This window comes from Lithobates pipiens, unplaced genomic scaffold (genome assembly GCF_037356315.1).
Source record: "Lithobates pipiens isolate NorthernLeopardFrog02 unplaced genomic scaffold, aLitPip1_a1.2 Scaffold_35, whole genome shotgun sequence".
Taxonomy (NCBI): Eukaryota; Metazoa; Chordata; class Amphibia; order Anura; family Ranidae; genus Lithobates; species Lithobates pipiens.
In genome coordinates this window covers 17428173-17444268 of record NW_027507811.1, presented here as the reverse complement: position 1 = coordinate 17444268, position 16096 = coordinate 17428173, and the positions used below count along the sequence as shown (strand labels likewise).

The 16096-nt window shown below is 50.8% G+C and overlaps 1 protein-coding gene across 1 annotated transcript in view; it reads right to left on the bottom strand.

The window, feature by feature from the left end:
• Positions 1–8265: 8265 nt before the first annotated feature.
• LOC143955566 (zinc finger MYM-type protein 1-like) overlaps positions 8266–16096 on the bottom strand; it is an 89094-nt gene continuing 81263 nt past the window's right edge. Inside the window, exon 9 of the mRNA XM_077465640.1 lies at positions 8266–11495. Within this exon, the coding sequence (XP_077321766.1) occupies positions 10471–11495 (1025 nt within the window). The 3' untranslated portion in view covers positions 8266–10470. The remainder of the gene's footprint in view (positions 11496–16096) is intronic.

Genomic DNA, 16096 nt, shown 5'->3' with positions numbered 1-16096 from the left:
ACCTCTATCTCCTATGACACTCTCACGTGGTGCCTCATATAATAAATGTAACCCTCTAAACTGTAGTTACCACGTGTACAGTTCTCCTTTTTTCTCTTTCGTTGCGAGAGGTAATGGTAAATATCCCAGACGAGCCCCCACGTGTAGCACTGACCCCCGAAGGAGCGGCTGGTTTTATTGGGCTTACCGTTACCTTCTTGACCTCATGTACGTCTAGGGGTTTCCCGAGGTAGATGGACCAAAGAACTGCAGAAACTGACACTGGATCCACTTTTGGGATATTTATTTGACAACAAGTAGACATTACAGTCTCTCAATGAAGGATAGAGGGTTGGGTAGGAAGTTCAGGTACTCTTGGAAAAATAAAGTATCTCACTATAGAAATCCAGAGAATTACCGCTCACAACTGGATTCTTACAGCTACCGAATAGACCTCCTCTCACTAGGCCTAGCAGCCGAAACAGAGTGTTTAACTAAAGCAAAGTCTCTGCCACAGACTTGAATGTAGAACACTTGTGAATAAAGTCTCTGCCACAGACTTGAATGTAGAACACTTGTGAATAAAGTCTCTGCCACGGACTTGAATGTAGAACACTTGTGAATAAAGTCTCTGCCATGGACTTGAATGTAGAACACTTGTGAATAAAGTCTCTGCCACAGACTTGAATGTAGAACACTTGTGAATAAAGTCTCTGCCATGGACTTGAATGTAGAACACTTGTGAATAAAGTCTCTGCCATGGACTTGAATGTAGAACACTTGTGAATAAAGTCTCTGCCACGGACTTGAATGTAGAACACTTGTGAATAAAGTCTCTGCCATGGACTTGAATGTAGAACACTTGTGAATAAAGTCTCTGCCACAGTCTTGAATGTAGAACACTTGTGAATAAAGTCTCTGCCACAGACTTGAATGTAACTGAAGGACGTAGGTAAATTTAGAGAGCTAGCATACGGTACCAGTATCTCGCACCCGGTCCGGCGATAAGTATGAGTGTAGGTTCACTTGGTGTCTTTCAACTGAACCTCCAGGCTCTTTCTGAGAAGCCAGCCTTATACGTGGCCTTCTCCCGAAGAGTCCTCCCCTGGTTGCTTCTCCAGTTGCTGGGCCTCTCCACAGATGAGACGGCACCGGACCACCTTTGAATCCTCCTCCCAGTTACTTTGCCTCGGGCTAGCCAGCCCCAAGACTTGGAAATTGTATGGATCCACACACCACAGGCCATGAGGGCCATGGGGGCTGGTCAGGAGTACCCTCTCCCAGAATGCACAGCAAGATGACACTCCCACTGGGCTGGTTCCGAGAAAGAATGGCACTCAATGTGCCTAGCTAAACTGCGTTCTCACACTTGCCAATGGTGACAGCGACACCTGTGGCCAAGCAAAACCCAATGCAATCCAGCTAGACTGGTACTGAAACCATAATTTGGTATAATTGACCCTAAAACCCAACTGTGGTCTTAGGAATTTTAAATAGAAAAAACACATAGCGCATGCTCTTCAGAAGCCGGCGCTACAATTATCTAACATTTTTTCTTAAACTACAATCTTTATACTCAGAAGTAAAATGAGACTTTGACCTGTTTTCTCCATAGTGTGTGTTGCTTACCTGTGTCAATAGCTAGAGAAATCTCTTCCTGTTCACTTTTCATAATCATCCCGACCTCCTCCATGAATGGCTGATCACCCCCCACATACGTCTCTACTTCTTCTTCTTTAACCTCAGATTTTATATTAATCCGTTCTTCACTCTTCACCAAAAATAATAGAAAATATCTATTAAGGTCAACTCAAGGCAGACATAAAGGACACAAATGACACGTCATTCAGTATGTTCCCTCCATTGGAAGAACACAAGGATGAAGAGGACCAGCGATGTGTCTTCCACCTACCTGATGATGGTGGGGGATGGTGTGATCTTCCTGTATGGAATCCCGGGAATACAGAGGAGGGGGAAATCTCTCATCCTAAACCCCAAACATGAAAGAACAATATATAAATAGAGCAAGAGATTTAATAGAAAAATATCATCTCACAGCTTAGAATACTTTTCTGTTGTAATTGCTCAGTCCCATCTACCTGATGATGGTGGGGGATGGTGTGATCTTCCCGTGTGGAATCCCGGGAATACAGAGGATCACCCTCCTTCATAGACTGCGGATCCCCGGACTTCTCTTCTTTTTCTACTTTAACCTCAACTTTGATGTCTTTCAGTTGTTCACCCTAAACCCCAAATGTGATAAAACGGATTTATAAAAGGAAACAAAAGATGAAATAAAAGAATGCTATTTCGAAGCGTAGAATTCTACAACGTATTTGAGTTCTAATTTCTCAGTCCCACCTACCTGATGATGGTGGGGGATGGTGTGATCTTCCTGTGTGGAATCCAGGGAATACAGAGGACGGGGACATCTCTCTGGTGGGTTTCTGTAGCTGGATGACTCCACCATGGTGTCCTGGTACAGATCTTTGTGTTCTTCCTCCATCACCCCATCCTCATCATCCTCATCTTTTATCTCATCTTTAACCTCAACTTTAGAATCTCTCAGGTTTCCACTCTGAATATATAATAAAAATGACATCAATGGTAACAATGCAGATAATGTACAGATCCTAATGATACTATCAGTGATTGTTCCTCATCTACCTGATGATGGTGGGGGATGGTGTGACCTTCCTGTGTGGAATCCCGGGAATGCAGAGGACGGGGACATCTCTCTGGTGGGTTCCCATTACTGGATCCATCTGTAGGAAACACACACACTGACTGAATACATTGTTTCTATGTGTTTATCAGATGATGGGGGATCTAGGTGGAGCCTCCGTACTGCTCTCTCCTTTACAATAAAGTCTCCTCTTACCCGGTGATGTGAGGGGCGGCTGATTGTCCATCATGACGTCCTTGTAGAGATCCTTGTGTCCTTCTAAATAAATTAATATTATTACTTCCTCTGCTGCCAGTTCCAACAATGTTTTCTTTTTACTTCCTCACAACTCACCTCTCACCCAGGAGTATCGTCTAGTTCCTATAGTATAGATTGCTCTGTGATGTCACAGGAAACATGTGACCAGGAAGCAGGAACTGGAGGACGGGAAAGTGAAGTGAATAGGAGGAGCTGCAAGCAGATCACACGTTATTACCCTGAAGGTCTCTCCTCCCTCCATCTTTTATATTATATCCTCTCTGTACCTTTCTCCCTGTATAACTCTCTGTATATCTCCCTGTATACTCCTCTCAGTATATCTCCCTGTATACCTCTTGCTGTATATCTCCCTATATACCCCTCTCTCTCTGTAGATCTCCCTGTATACCCACCTCTCTCTCCTCCTCCTTTTTCTCTCTCCCCCTCTCTCTCTTCTCTCCCCCCTTTCTCTGTTCCTCATTCTTCTCAATGGCGATTTTCTTATTGACTGCCGCAGAGGCCGTTGGAATAATTTGAGTTGGTTCCTAGTAATAAAATGATGTACTCACATCTGACTGCATCCTAATGTTATATTATTACATTGACCTATATTTATAGGTAACCTGAGGCAAATATTTATTATTAGTGATGGACGAACTTCCGACGGGACGTTTCGCGAACGCGGCCGATAGTTCGCGAACCGGAACGTTCGTGGAGGGCCCCATTGACTTCAATGGGAGGCAAACTTCGCAAACCTACAGGTCAAATTTGCAGCCACAAAATAATTAATAGCTGTGCAAACATAGTCCCACCACATGGCCAATGACATAACACATGTATGAGGTGAATCTGGGATCGACAACTACAAGCATTCTTTTTTTATATGGGAAATTGTTGTGACAATTCAGCACTGTGGAGCGCATGAAGGCAATGGAGGAGAGGGAAGGTCAGGGTAGGCAAAGAAGAGGGTGCAGGAGATGATCACCAGCAGCGTGACATACAGCAATGACACCTGCACCGTGATAGAGTGATCTGACAGCAGCACCGTGATAGAGAGCACTGACATCAGCAGCGTGACATACAGCAATGACACCTGCACCGTGATAGAGTCATCTGACACCAACACCGTGATAGAGAGCACTGACATCAGCAGCGTGACATAAAGCACTGACACCAGCACCGTGATATACAGCACTGACAGCAGCACGGTGATAGAGAGCACTGACATCAGCAGCGTGACATAAAGCACTCACACCAGCACCATGATATACAGCACTGACAGCAGCACCGTGATAGAGAGCACTGACATCAGCAGCGTGACATACAGCAATGACACCTGCACCGTGATATACAGCACTGACAGCAGCACCGTGACAGAGAGCACTGACACCTGCACCGTAAGCAGCCCCAGGAGGAAGTCAGCATAGCACAGGGATGGTGGGAGCCCCTCATAATGAGCATAGCACAGGGATGGTGGGAGCCCCTCATAATGAGCATAGCACAGGGATGGTGGGAGCCCCTCATAATGAGCATAGCACAGGGATGGTGGGAGCCCCTCATAATGAGCATAGCACAGGGATGGTGGGAGCCCCTCATAATAAGCAGCCCCAGGAGGATGTCAGCATAGCACAGGGATGGTGGGAGCCCCTCATAATGAGCATAGCACAGGGATGGTGGGAGCCCCTCATAATAAGCAGCCCCAGGAGTAAGTCAGCACAGCACAGGGATGGTGGGAGCCCCTCATAATGAGCATAGCACAGGGATGGTGGGAGCACCTCAAAATATGCACAGCAGAGGTACAGCCCCAGGAGGAAGTCAGCACAGCACAGGGATGGTGGGAGCCCCTCATAATATGCACAGCAGAGGTACAGCCCCAGGAGGATGTCAGCACAGCACAGGGATGGTGGGAGCCCCTCATAATAAGCAGCCCCAGTAGAAATATGACACCGCTCAACCTCTTCAAAGAGGAGGGTACGGGCATATAGTACGGTGTGCTTTTTTTGGACAAGGAAGTGAGCCAAATGAAGAAAGAAGGTCTCTGTGCTCGATTAAAAAAATAGTTTATAGACATATACATGGTCTACTGGTCACATGTGTTGAATTCCTCCGAGATCCATGCCTCATTCATTTTTAGAAATGTGAGGTAGTTAACACTGTCGTGAGCTAGGCGAGTACGCTTATCAGTCACGATCCCCCCTGCTGCGCTAAACGTCCTTTCGGACAGGACACTGGATGAGGGGCAAGCCAACAGTTTGATTGCAAATTGGGCAAGCTCTGGCCAGAGGTCAAGCCTGCCCACCCAGTAGTCCAGGGGTTCATCACTCCTCAGAGCGTCCACATCGGCCGTTAACCTGATGTAGTCGGACACCTGACGGTCTAGGCGTTCCCTGATGCTGGATCCGGATGAGACCTGACGATGGGTCGGCTGAAAGAATGACCTCATATCCGAAGTCACCAACACATCTTCAAACCGGCCTCTTCTTCCAGGCGCTGTTGGATTGGTACCCGCAACTCCTTCAATGGGGGTGGGAATTGCTCCTCTGCCAGCGCATGCAAAAGCAGAATGCAGCATTTCTCAAAGCAAGGCCTGGAAGTGCTGCATTTTGACAGCCCTCTGTGACGGCGGTAACATTTCCGCCATTTTGTGTTTGTACCGGGGGTCTAAGTACGTTGCCACCCAGTACTGGTCCTTGACCCTTATGCTTTTTATAGGGGGGTCCCTATTAAAAACACTGGAGCATGAAGGCCCCCATTTGCACTAAAGTGGAAGCGGTGTGGTGGCCTGGCTCCTGCTCATCATCCAGGATAATGTCGTCCTCTTCATTCTCCTCTCCCCATACACGCACAACAGGGATCCCAGAAAGGTTTAAAGCATGCTCTTCTTGCTCCTCCTCATCCGCCCCGGCACCATCCTCCTCTGACTCCTCTTCAGACTCCTGTTGTTGACTTGTCTCAGATAGAGTAGCCCCCCCTGGGAATTCATCCAGCATTGCGACTTCCATCATCTTCCCGCTCCTGCTCCTCCACAGCTTGATCAATGACACGACGCAATGCACGCTCCATAAAGAAGGCATAAAGGTACCATGTCACTGGTGGCGCCATGGCTGCGACTGACCAGTTTGGGGATATCCTCAAATGGGCGCAGAAGTCTGCATGCGTCGCGCATGAGCAGCCACTGGCGCAGTGAAAAAAAACCCAGTTCCCCAGAACCGGTTCTGCCGCAGAGTTCATACAGGTAGACGTTAACTGCACGCTTCTGCTGGAGCAGCTCATCAAGCATATAGAAGGTTGAGTTCCATCGCGTCGGGCAATCACAAATAAGACGTCTGACCGGCAGATTGTGTCACCACTGAATGTCAGCAAGGCGAGCCATGGCCGTGTAAGATCTTCTGAAATGGGCTGAGATTTTCCTTGCCTGCCGCAAGATGTCCTGAACCCCAGGGTATTTGACAACGAATCGCTGCACGACCAAGTTTAAGACATGTGCCATGCATGGCACGTGCGTGATTTTGCCCTGTTTCAATGCGCTAAGCAGATTGGCACCGTTGTCACACACCACTTTACCAACTGTCAAATTGAGCGGTGTTAGCCACTGATCTGCCTGTGAACGCAAAGCTGAAAGGAGTGCCGGGCCAGTGTGGCTCTTGGCTTCCAGGCACAACAGACGCAGCACGGCATGGCAACGTCTCACCTGGCATGTCGAATAGGTTCTGGGGAGCTTGGGCGGCGCAGCGGAGCAGCAGAAAAGGAGGAGTCAGCCGAGGAGGAGAGGGAGGAGGATGGAGTAGGAGGAGGAGAAGAAGAGTCAGGCCTGCATGCAATCCGTGGCGGTAAAACCAAATCTACACGGGTGCCACGGGTTACATGCTTGATGGCCGTCAGAGGGTTCACCCAGTGGGCAGTAAAAGTGATATACCTTCCCTGCCCGTGTTTGCTAGACCACGTGTCTGTGGTCAGATGTATCTTGGCACCGACACTGTGTGCCAGAGATACATTCACTTGCCGCTGAACATGGCCATATAGCTCTGGGATGCCCTTCTCTGAGAAATACTTCCTTCCTGGGACCTTCCATTGTGGTGTTCCAATGGCCACAAATTTGCGAAAGGCCTCCGAGTCCACCAGTTTATATGGCAGTAGTTGGCGGGCTATGAGTTCTGACAAGCCAGCCGTCAACCGTTGGGCAAGAGGGTTATCCGGCGTCATCATTTTTTTTACACTCGAACATTAGGCCCACGGAAGCCTGCCTTTTTGCAGAAAAACGTGAGCTTCACGTGATGGAAGGTGGAGTGGAGGACAATTGTGAGGAGAAGTAGAAGACGAGGCTGGACGGTGAGAGCCTGCAGTGTGGCTTTGTGTGTTCCGTTGCTCCCACTCGGCTCGGTGATGGCTGCCCATGTGCCTTCTTAAGGTGGTCGTCCCTAGGTGAGTGTTGGGCTTACCGCGACTAATGCGTTGACTGCAAAGATTGCAGATGGCAACGCTATTGTCAGCAGCGGACACGTTAAAAAAAGCCCACACTGCGGAGCCATGTGCCAGTGTCCTGAGAGCGCCTGACCCTCACTGCCTCACACACAGCTTCCTGCCTGTCCCTATATAAACTGACAAAACAGAGGCTACTGGAACAATAATTGAAATAGCACTTTTGTGGACCTGATAGTAACAGCTAATGACTAAACTGACTGTCCCTGCAGCACACACCGTCCTGTCCCTTTCTCTAAACTGACAAAAGACACTCAGGCTGCTGCAACAATCACTAGCACTGCACTGCCTATCCTGAACTACACCTAACACCTATACCAGTCCTGAAAAGAACTTTTGTGTAGCGATTTGGGTCACTGTAATCTCTCCCTGCTCCACACAGCAACCTCTCCCTATAGTGACATACGAAAGAATGTAAAATGGCCGCCGGATCGGGTGTGTTTATAAGTTAGGGGGAATGTCCAAGTGTCCATGTGCTGTAATGTCTCAATTGGCTGTCCTGTACCCCATGATAGATGTGTCATCATAGGTCAAAGTTCTTTTACACAGTAAACACAGAAGTCCGCCGGGCAAACGGTGCCAATAGTCCGCCAAACAGGGGCCAGCAAACTGCCGAAATTCGCCGCGAAACGACCGCCGCGCAAACCGTTCGGCCATCACTATTTATTATAAGGAAATTTATGTTAAAATAAGTTTATTGTATCTATCATGTTTGTATTATGTACAATGTACAGAGTCCAGGGAGGTTCTGTGCTTTTTGATTATGGATATTATGGGTATACACAAATCATTTTTATTTTCATGTGGATCATCAAATTTTATTTTTTTATACTAAATGTAAATTTTATTTCATTATACAGTATCTTACAAAAGTGAGTACACCCTTCACATTTTTGTAAATATTTTATTATATCTTTTTCATGTGACAACACTGAAGAAATGACACTTTGCTACAATGTAAGGTAGTGTATAGAAAAGAAAATGGGGAGAAGGAACAAGCCTGGAGACTTTTTACAGAAAAATTCATATAATTGACATATAGATAAAATGTTATATAATTTTATTACAACAATAAAACATGCTAAAAATTATTTTAAAAATGATTCCTTGTTAATATTTTTTGTTGTATTCAAGACATATTCACACACTACCACTCTACATGTTTTTCTTTAATAAGCTTCTTCAGGAGAATCAGGTGTGTTGTAATGTATACTATGGATAACAATGAGAACAAGAAATACATTTGTTTGTAATATGTATGCACAAACCTGTATGTACTATGACGATTACCAACGACTCTTTGTTGTATCATACTTGTCTTTTCCATAATAAAGCAAAACTTTTAACCGTGAAAAAAAAAAAAAATCACACCTTTAATGTAATAGAAAAAAAAAAGTACAGATCAGGAACATAGTCAAAACATAAGCCAGGGTTAGGAAGCCAAAACCGGTAATCAGACGAGCCAGTAATCAGGAAGCCAGAGATCAGCGTAGTTGGAAGCCAAAGATCAGGAACCAGAAGGGACGTCAGATGGGCAAAGTCTTTAACGGGAACTCAGCAGAGGCACTCAGGATATGTTAAATGAGGCGAAGGCACGAAAGACATGAACAAGGCAGTATAAAAAGCCAGACGGGGCTGGCTGTAGGCTGGACTGATGAGGCAGGAAATGGTAACCAGGCGAGCCACTGAGGAAACAATGATTGGCTGGTAATTAACCGACAGCGGAGCAGCCTTGAGCACTGAGAAGAGCTTCTAGAAGCCCAGCCCTGACGAAGGGAAGGTCTGCCTGAGAAAGAATGGGAGGATGTACTGGCCCCTTTCCTGACTGCAGATCCTCAACTGGTGAATTGTGATTTGGCCTCAGAGTCAGCATGGGATTATACATTGGTAAAGGCAGAAATACTAGTCAGGCTGGGAGTGAGTGTTGCTTTGAGGACGAGCCGAGTTCATGGCTGACACTTTGACAGGGCTAAGCCTGCCTGTGTGCAGCTGTATCATCTAATGCAGGGGGTTTCCAAACTTTTTAAAGGTCCCGTTTTATTGTCCTACAGACATTGGGGGGCCGGATTTGCAGTGAGAATAAATATGGCCTCCGGGTTGGTGGTCAATAGGAGGAGGACTACTGCCCCTATTAGTAGGCGAAATAGAATCCAATGATTGCTATTGGTGGAAGAAATAGTGCCCCATTGTTGGTGTCAATGAGAGGAATAGTCCCCCAAGGGCCGGAGAAAGGCTAGCAAAGGGCCACAGTTTGGAGGCACCTGTTCCATTAGGTCAGGACTCTGTGCAGGCCAGTCAAGTTCCTCCATCCCAAACTCGCTCATCCATGTCTTTATAGACCTTGCTTTGTACATTGGTCCAAATCATTTGGTGGAGGGGGTGTTTGGTTGTTTTTCAGGGGTTGGGCTTGGACCCTTAGTTCCAGTGAAGGAAACCCGTAAGACATCAGCATAAGAAATAACATTTTTGGACAATTTCATGCTCCCAACGTTCTGGGAACAGTTTGGGGATGGCCCCTTCATGTTCCAACATGACTACACACCAGTGGACAAAGCAAGGTCCATAAAGACATGGATGAGCGAGTTTGGGGTGGAAGAACTGACTGGCCTGTGCAGAGTCCTGACCTCAACCCGATAGAACACTTTAGGATGAATTAGAGTGGAGATCGCGAGCCAGGCCTTCTCGCCCAACATCAGTGCCTGACCTCACAAATGCTCTTCTGGAAGAAATGGTCAAACATTCCCATAGACACTCCTAAACTTTGTGGACGGCCTTCCCAGAAGAGTAGAAGCTGTTATAGCTGCAAAGGGAGGGCCAACTCAATATTGAACAGACATCCACCAGCCTCTCTGACCAGCTGCTTAATAAACAAGTACCCGCCCTCTACTATTAACCCGCTCCTAAACCTGCACCAGGCTGACTCGTCTACAACAGAGCTCTTCATACTATGACCCTCCAGATGTTCAGGAACTACAATTCCCACCATGCCTAGTCATGTCTGTGAATGTCAGAGTATTACAATGCCTCATGGGACGTGTAGTTCTGCAACAGCTGGAGGGCCGAAGTGTGGAGATCCCTGATCTACAACATCAATAAGGAAGCTCACTCCTATGAATTCTCTGGTGTTGTAAAAGGTTTCCTTTCCTAGTGAAAGATTTCCCGCACTCTGAACATGAATAAGGCTGTTCACCTGTATGAATTCTCTCATGTGTAACAAGCTGTACTTTATGATTGAAAGATTTCCCGCACTCTGAACAGGAATAAGGATGCTCACCTGTGTGAATTCTCTGATGTTTAACAAGGTCTCCTTTCTGAATGAAAGATTTCCCGCACTCTATACATGAATAAGCATACTCACCTGTGTGAATTTTCTGATGTGTAACAAGATTTCCCTTTTGAGTGAAGGATTTCCCACACTCTGAACATGAATAAGGACGCTCACCTGTGTGAACTCTCTGATGTTTAACAAGAGGTCCTTTTTCATGGAAAGATTTCCCACACTCTGAACATGAATAAGGACGCTCACCTGTGTGAATTCTCTGATGTGTAATAAGGTGTTCTTTTTCATGGAAAGATTTCCTGCACTCTGAACATGAATAAGGGCGCTCACCTTTATGAACCCTAAGATGTTTAACAAGGTGTGCTTTGCCAGTGAAAGATTTACTGCACTCTGAACATGAATAAGGGCGCTCACCTGTGTGAATTCTCTCATGTGTAACAAGCTGTACTTTATGATTGAAAGATTTCCCGCACTCTGAACAGGAATAAGGATACTCACCTGTATGAATTCTCTGATGTGTAAGAAGGTCTCCTTTCAGAATGAAAGATTTCCCGCACTCTAAACATGAATAAGGATACTCACCTGTGTGAATTCTCTGATGTGTAATAAAATTTCCTTTTTGAGTGAAAGATTTCCCGCACTCTAAACATGTGTAAGGACGCTCACCTGTGTGAGTTCTTTGATGTCTAACAAGGTCTCCTTTTTCAGGGAAAGATTTCCCGCACTCTGAACATGAATAAGGACGCTCGCCTATGTGAATTTTAAGATGTTTAACAAGGTCTCCTTTCCGAGTGAAAGATTTTCCGCACTCTGAACATGAGAATAGATGGTCACCTCGGTGATCTCCTTCATGGGGTGAGGAAGTTTCCTCGGGATTAGAAGGATCTGTTGATGGATCTGCAGTGTGAGATCTTACATGGATATTTCCAATCATAGTATGTGATTGATGAGAAGATTCCCCCTGATCAGAGGGATCCATTGATGTCTCCGGACAGGAAGGTCTGTGATGTATATTTTGTGTATTTGGATTTCCTCCTGGAGGATCCTGTGTGATGACATTATCTTCTGACTTACAATCAGCAGATAATAGAAGACGTCTCTCCGAGGAATTCCTGACATCACATCCATCTGTTGGAAAGAAGTAAAAAAAATAGAATAAATCTCAGTAGATGACAAATAAGTGGAGTTTTGGCTCCTCCTCCCCGTCGGTGGAATAAGTGGAAATGCCGATCTCACAGCTGGGCTCCTGTTCTCCCTCCAAAATCAACCAGAAAAGTCTTCACACCGAGTTAGGGTTGCCACCTGTACGGGAATGACCCGGACAATCCGGGTTTTGACAGCTGTGCCCGGGTTTCTCTCCTCTTGAAACCCGGACACAGCAACATAGGCTCCAGCCAGTGTGGGAGGTTTATTATACCTCCAGCCCACCAACAGCATAGCCCCCCCCTCCTGTAGCTGAGACTGCGCTCCACCCCGTGTCCCTCCAGCAGCGCGACCCCCGTCACTGGATGTACACTCTATGATAGCACCTGCCCCCCTGTCCTGTGGGGCTTCAGTGGTGACTGGTGAGTGTTCTCCTCCGCCCACCTCAGGCACCTTTCCCCCGTAAAAGTGTGGCTGTGCCGATCGGCAAATGCAGCCTGCTCTGAATGCGCTCTCTCTCCTGCAAGCAGCGCGCTCCCCCGGGCCCCCCTCCTTCCCCTGCTCCAGCAAGGCTAATGATTTTTGGCAGTCTCACTGCCAATGGTGAATGGCGACAGTGGTGAGTCAGTCCCGGTCCGGTCCACTCGCTCCTGTCAATGCAGCGCTAGGCTAATGAATCCTATATGCTGCAGCTCACAGTGGCTCTCTTCTCCCAGCACCATGCCAGCCCCCCTCCTCTGTCAGTCCCCTCTCCTCTGTCAGCCCCCCCTGTCAGCCCCTCCTCTGTCAGTCCCCTCTCCTCTGTAAGCCCCCGTCAGTCCCCTCTCCTCTGTCAGCCCCCCCTCTGTCAGCCCCCCCTCCGTCAGCCCCCTCCTCTGTCAGCCCCCTCTCCTCTGTAAGCCCCCCCATCAGTCCCCCCCCTCTGTCAGCCCCCCCCCTCTGTCAGCCCCCTCCTCTGTCAGCCCCCTTTCCTCTGTAAACCCCCCCATCAGTCCCCTCTCCTCTGTCAGCCCCCTCCTCTGTCAGCCCCCCTCTGTCAGTCCCCTCTCCTCTGTAAGCCCCCCGTAAGGCCCCCCCCCTCTGTCAGTCCCCTCCTCTGTCAGCCCCCTCTGTCAGTCCCCTCTCCTCTGTCAGCCCTCTCCTCTGTCAGCCCCCTCCTCTGTCAGCCCCCTCCTCTGTCAGCCCCCTCCTCTGTTAGCCCCCTCCTCTGTTAGCCCCCCTCTGTCAGTCCCCTCTCCTCTATAACCCCCCTCTGTCAGTCCTCTCTCCTCTGTCAGCCCCCCTCCTCTGTCAGCCCCCCCTGTCAGCCCCCTCCTCTGTCAGTCCCCCCTTTATCAGTCCCCTCTCCTCTGTCAGCCACCCATTTGTCAGTGCCCCCCTGTCAGCCCCCTCCTCTGTCAGCCCCCTCCTCTGTCAGCCCCCCTCTCCTCTGTCAACCCCCCTCTCCTCTGTCAACCCCCCTCTTCTGTCAGTCCCCTCTCCTCTGTCAACCCCCCTCTTCTGTCAGTCCCCTCTCCTCTGTCAACCCCCCTCTTCTGTCAGTCCCCTCTCCTCTGTCAGCCCCCTCTCCTCTGTCAGCCCCCCTCCTCTGTCAGCCCCCCCCTGTCAGTCCCCTCTCCTCTGTCAGTCCCCTCTCCTCTGTAAGCCCCCGTCAGTCCCCTCTCCTCTGTCAGCCCCCCCTCTGTCAGCCCCCCCTCTGTCAGTCCCCTCCCCTCTGTAAGCCCCCCCCCATCAGTCCCCTCTCCTCTGTCAGCCCCCCCCTCTGTCAGCCCCCCCCTCTGTCAGCCCCCTCCTCTGTCAGCCCCCTCCTCTGTCAGCCCCCTTTCCTCTGTAAATCCCCCCATCAGTTCCCTCTCCTTTGTCAGCCCTCTCCTCTGTCAGCCCCCTCCTCTGTCAGCCCCCTTTCCTCTGTAAACCCCCCCATCAGTCCCCTCTCCTCTGTCAGCCCTCTCCTCTGTAAGCCCCCTCCTCTGTCAGCCCCCTCCTCTGTCAGCCCCCCTCTCCTCTGTAACCCCCCCTCTGTCAGTCCCCTCTCCTCTGTCAGCCCCCCCTGTCAGCCCCCTCCTCTGTCAGTCCCCCCTTTATCAGTCCCCTCTCCTCTGTCAGCCCCCCCCCTTTGTCAGCGCCCCCCTGTCAGCCCCCTCCTCTGTCAGCCCCCCTCTGTCAGTCCCCTCTCCTCTGTCAGTCCCCCTCTTCTGTCAGTCCCCTCTCCTCTGTCAGCCCCCCTCCTCTGTCAGCCCCCCCTCCTCTGTCAGTCCCCTCTCCTGTCAGTCACCCCCCCTCTGTCAGTCACCCCCCCTCTGTCAGTCACCCCTCCTCTGTCAGCCCCCACCCTCTGTCAGCCCCCCTTCTCTGTCAGCCCCCCTTCTCTGTCAGTCCCCTCTCCTCTGTCAGCCCCCCTCTGTCATTCCCCTCTCCTCTGTCAGCCCCCCTCCTCTGTCAGCCCCCCTCCTCTCTGTCAGCTCCCCTCCTCTGTCAGCCCCCCTCCTCTTTGTCAGTTCCCCTCATCTCTGTCAGCCCCCCTCATCTCTGTCAGCCCCCCTCATCTCTGTCAGCCCCCCTCATCTCTGTCAGCCCCTTCCTCTCTGTCAGCCCCCTTCCTCTCTGTCAGCCCCCTTCCTCTCTGTCAGCACCCTCTCCTCTGTCAGCCTCCCTCCTCCGTGTCAGCTCCCCTCCTCTGTCAGCTCCCCTCCTCTGTCAGCCCCCTTCCTCTCTGTCAGCCCCCCTCCTCTCTGTCAGCCCCCCTCCACTTTCGGCCCCCTTCCTCTCTGTCGGCCCCCCTCCTCTCTGTCGGCCCCCCTCCTCTCTGTCGGCCCCCTCCTCTCTGTCAGCCCCCCTCTGTCAGTCCCCTCTCCCCTGTAAGCCCCCCTGTAAGGTCCCCTCCTCTGTCAGTCCCCTCCTCTGTCAGCCCCCCTCTATTAGTCCCCTCTCCTCTGTCAGCCCTCTCCTCTGTCAGCCCTCTCCTCTGTCAGCCCCCTCCTCTGCCAGCCCCCTCCTCTGTCAGCCCCCCTCCTCTGTCAGCCCCCCTCTGTCAGTCCCCTCTCCTCTAAAACCCCCCTCTGTCCGTCCTCTCTCCTCTGTCAGCCCCCCTCCTCTGTCAGCCCCCTCCTCTGTCAGTCCGACCCTTTATCAGTTCCCTCTCCTCTGTCAGCCCCCCCTTTGTCAGTGCCCCCCCCCCGTCAGCCCCCTCCTCTGTCAGCCCCCCTCTCCTCTGTCAACCCCCCTCTCCTCTGTCAACCCCCCTCTTCTGTCAGTCCCCTTTTCTTTGTTAGCCCCCCTCCTCTGTCAGCCCCCCCTCTGTCAGTCCCCTCTCCTCTGTCAGTCCCCTCTCCTCTGTCAGTCCCCTCTCCTCTGTCAGCCCCCCTCTGTCAGTCCCGTCTCCTCTGGCAGCCCCCCCTCCTCTGTCAGCCCCCCTCTCCTCTGTCAACCCCCCTCTTCTGTCAGTCCCCTCTCCTCTGTCAGTCCCCCTCTTCTGTCAGTCCCCTCTTCTCTGTCAGCCCCCCTCCTCTGTCAGCCCCCCCCCCCTCTGTCAGTCCCCTCTCTTCTGTCAGTCCCCTCTCTTCTGTCAGTCCCCTCTCCTCTGTCAGTCCCCCTCTTCTGTCGGTCCCCTCTTCTCTGTCAGCCCCCCTCCTTTGTCAGTCCCCTCTCCTCTGTCAGTCCCCCCTCTGTCAGACCCCCTCTGTCAGTCCCGTCTCCTCTGTCAGCCCCCTCTCCTCTGTCAGCCCCCTCTCCTCTGTCAGTCCCCCCTCTGTCAGTCCCCCCTCTGTCAGCCCCCCTCTGTCAGCCCCCTCTCCTCTGTCAGCCCCCTCTCCTCTGTCAGCCCCCTCTCCTCTGTCAGCCCCCTCTGTCAGCCCCCTCTGTCAGCCCTCCCTCCTCTCTGTCAGCCCCCCTCCTCTCTGTCAGCTCCCCTCCTCTGTCAGCCCCCCTACTCTCTGTCAGCTCCCCTCCTCGTCTCTGTCAGCCCCCCTTGTCTGTGAGCTCCCCTCCTCTGTCAGCCCTTCTCTGTCAGCCCCCTTCCTCTCTGTCAGCCCCCTTCCTCTCTGTCAGCCCCCTCTCCTCTGTCAGCCCCCTCTCCTCTGTCAACCCCCTCTCCTCTGTCAACCCCCCTCTTCTGTCAGTCCCCTCTCCTCTGTCAACCCCCCTCTTCTGTCAGTCCCCTCTCCTCTGTCAGTCCCCTCTCCTCTGTCAGCCCCCCTCCTCTGTCAGCCCCCCCTGTCAGTCCCCTCTCCTCTGTCAGTCCCCTCTCCTCTGTAAGCCCCCGTCAGTCCCCTCTCCTCTGTCAGCCCCCCCCC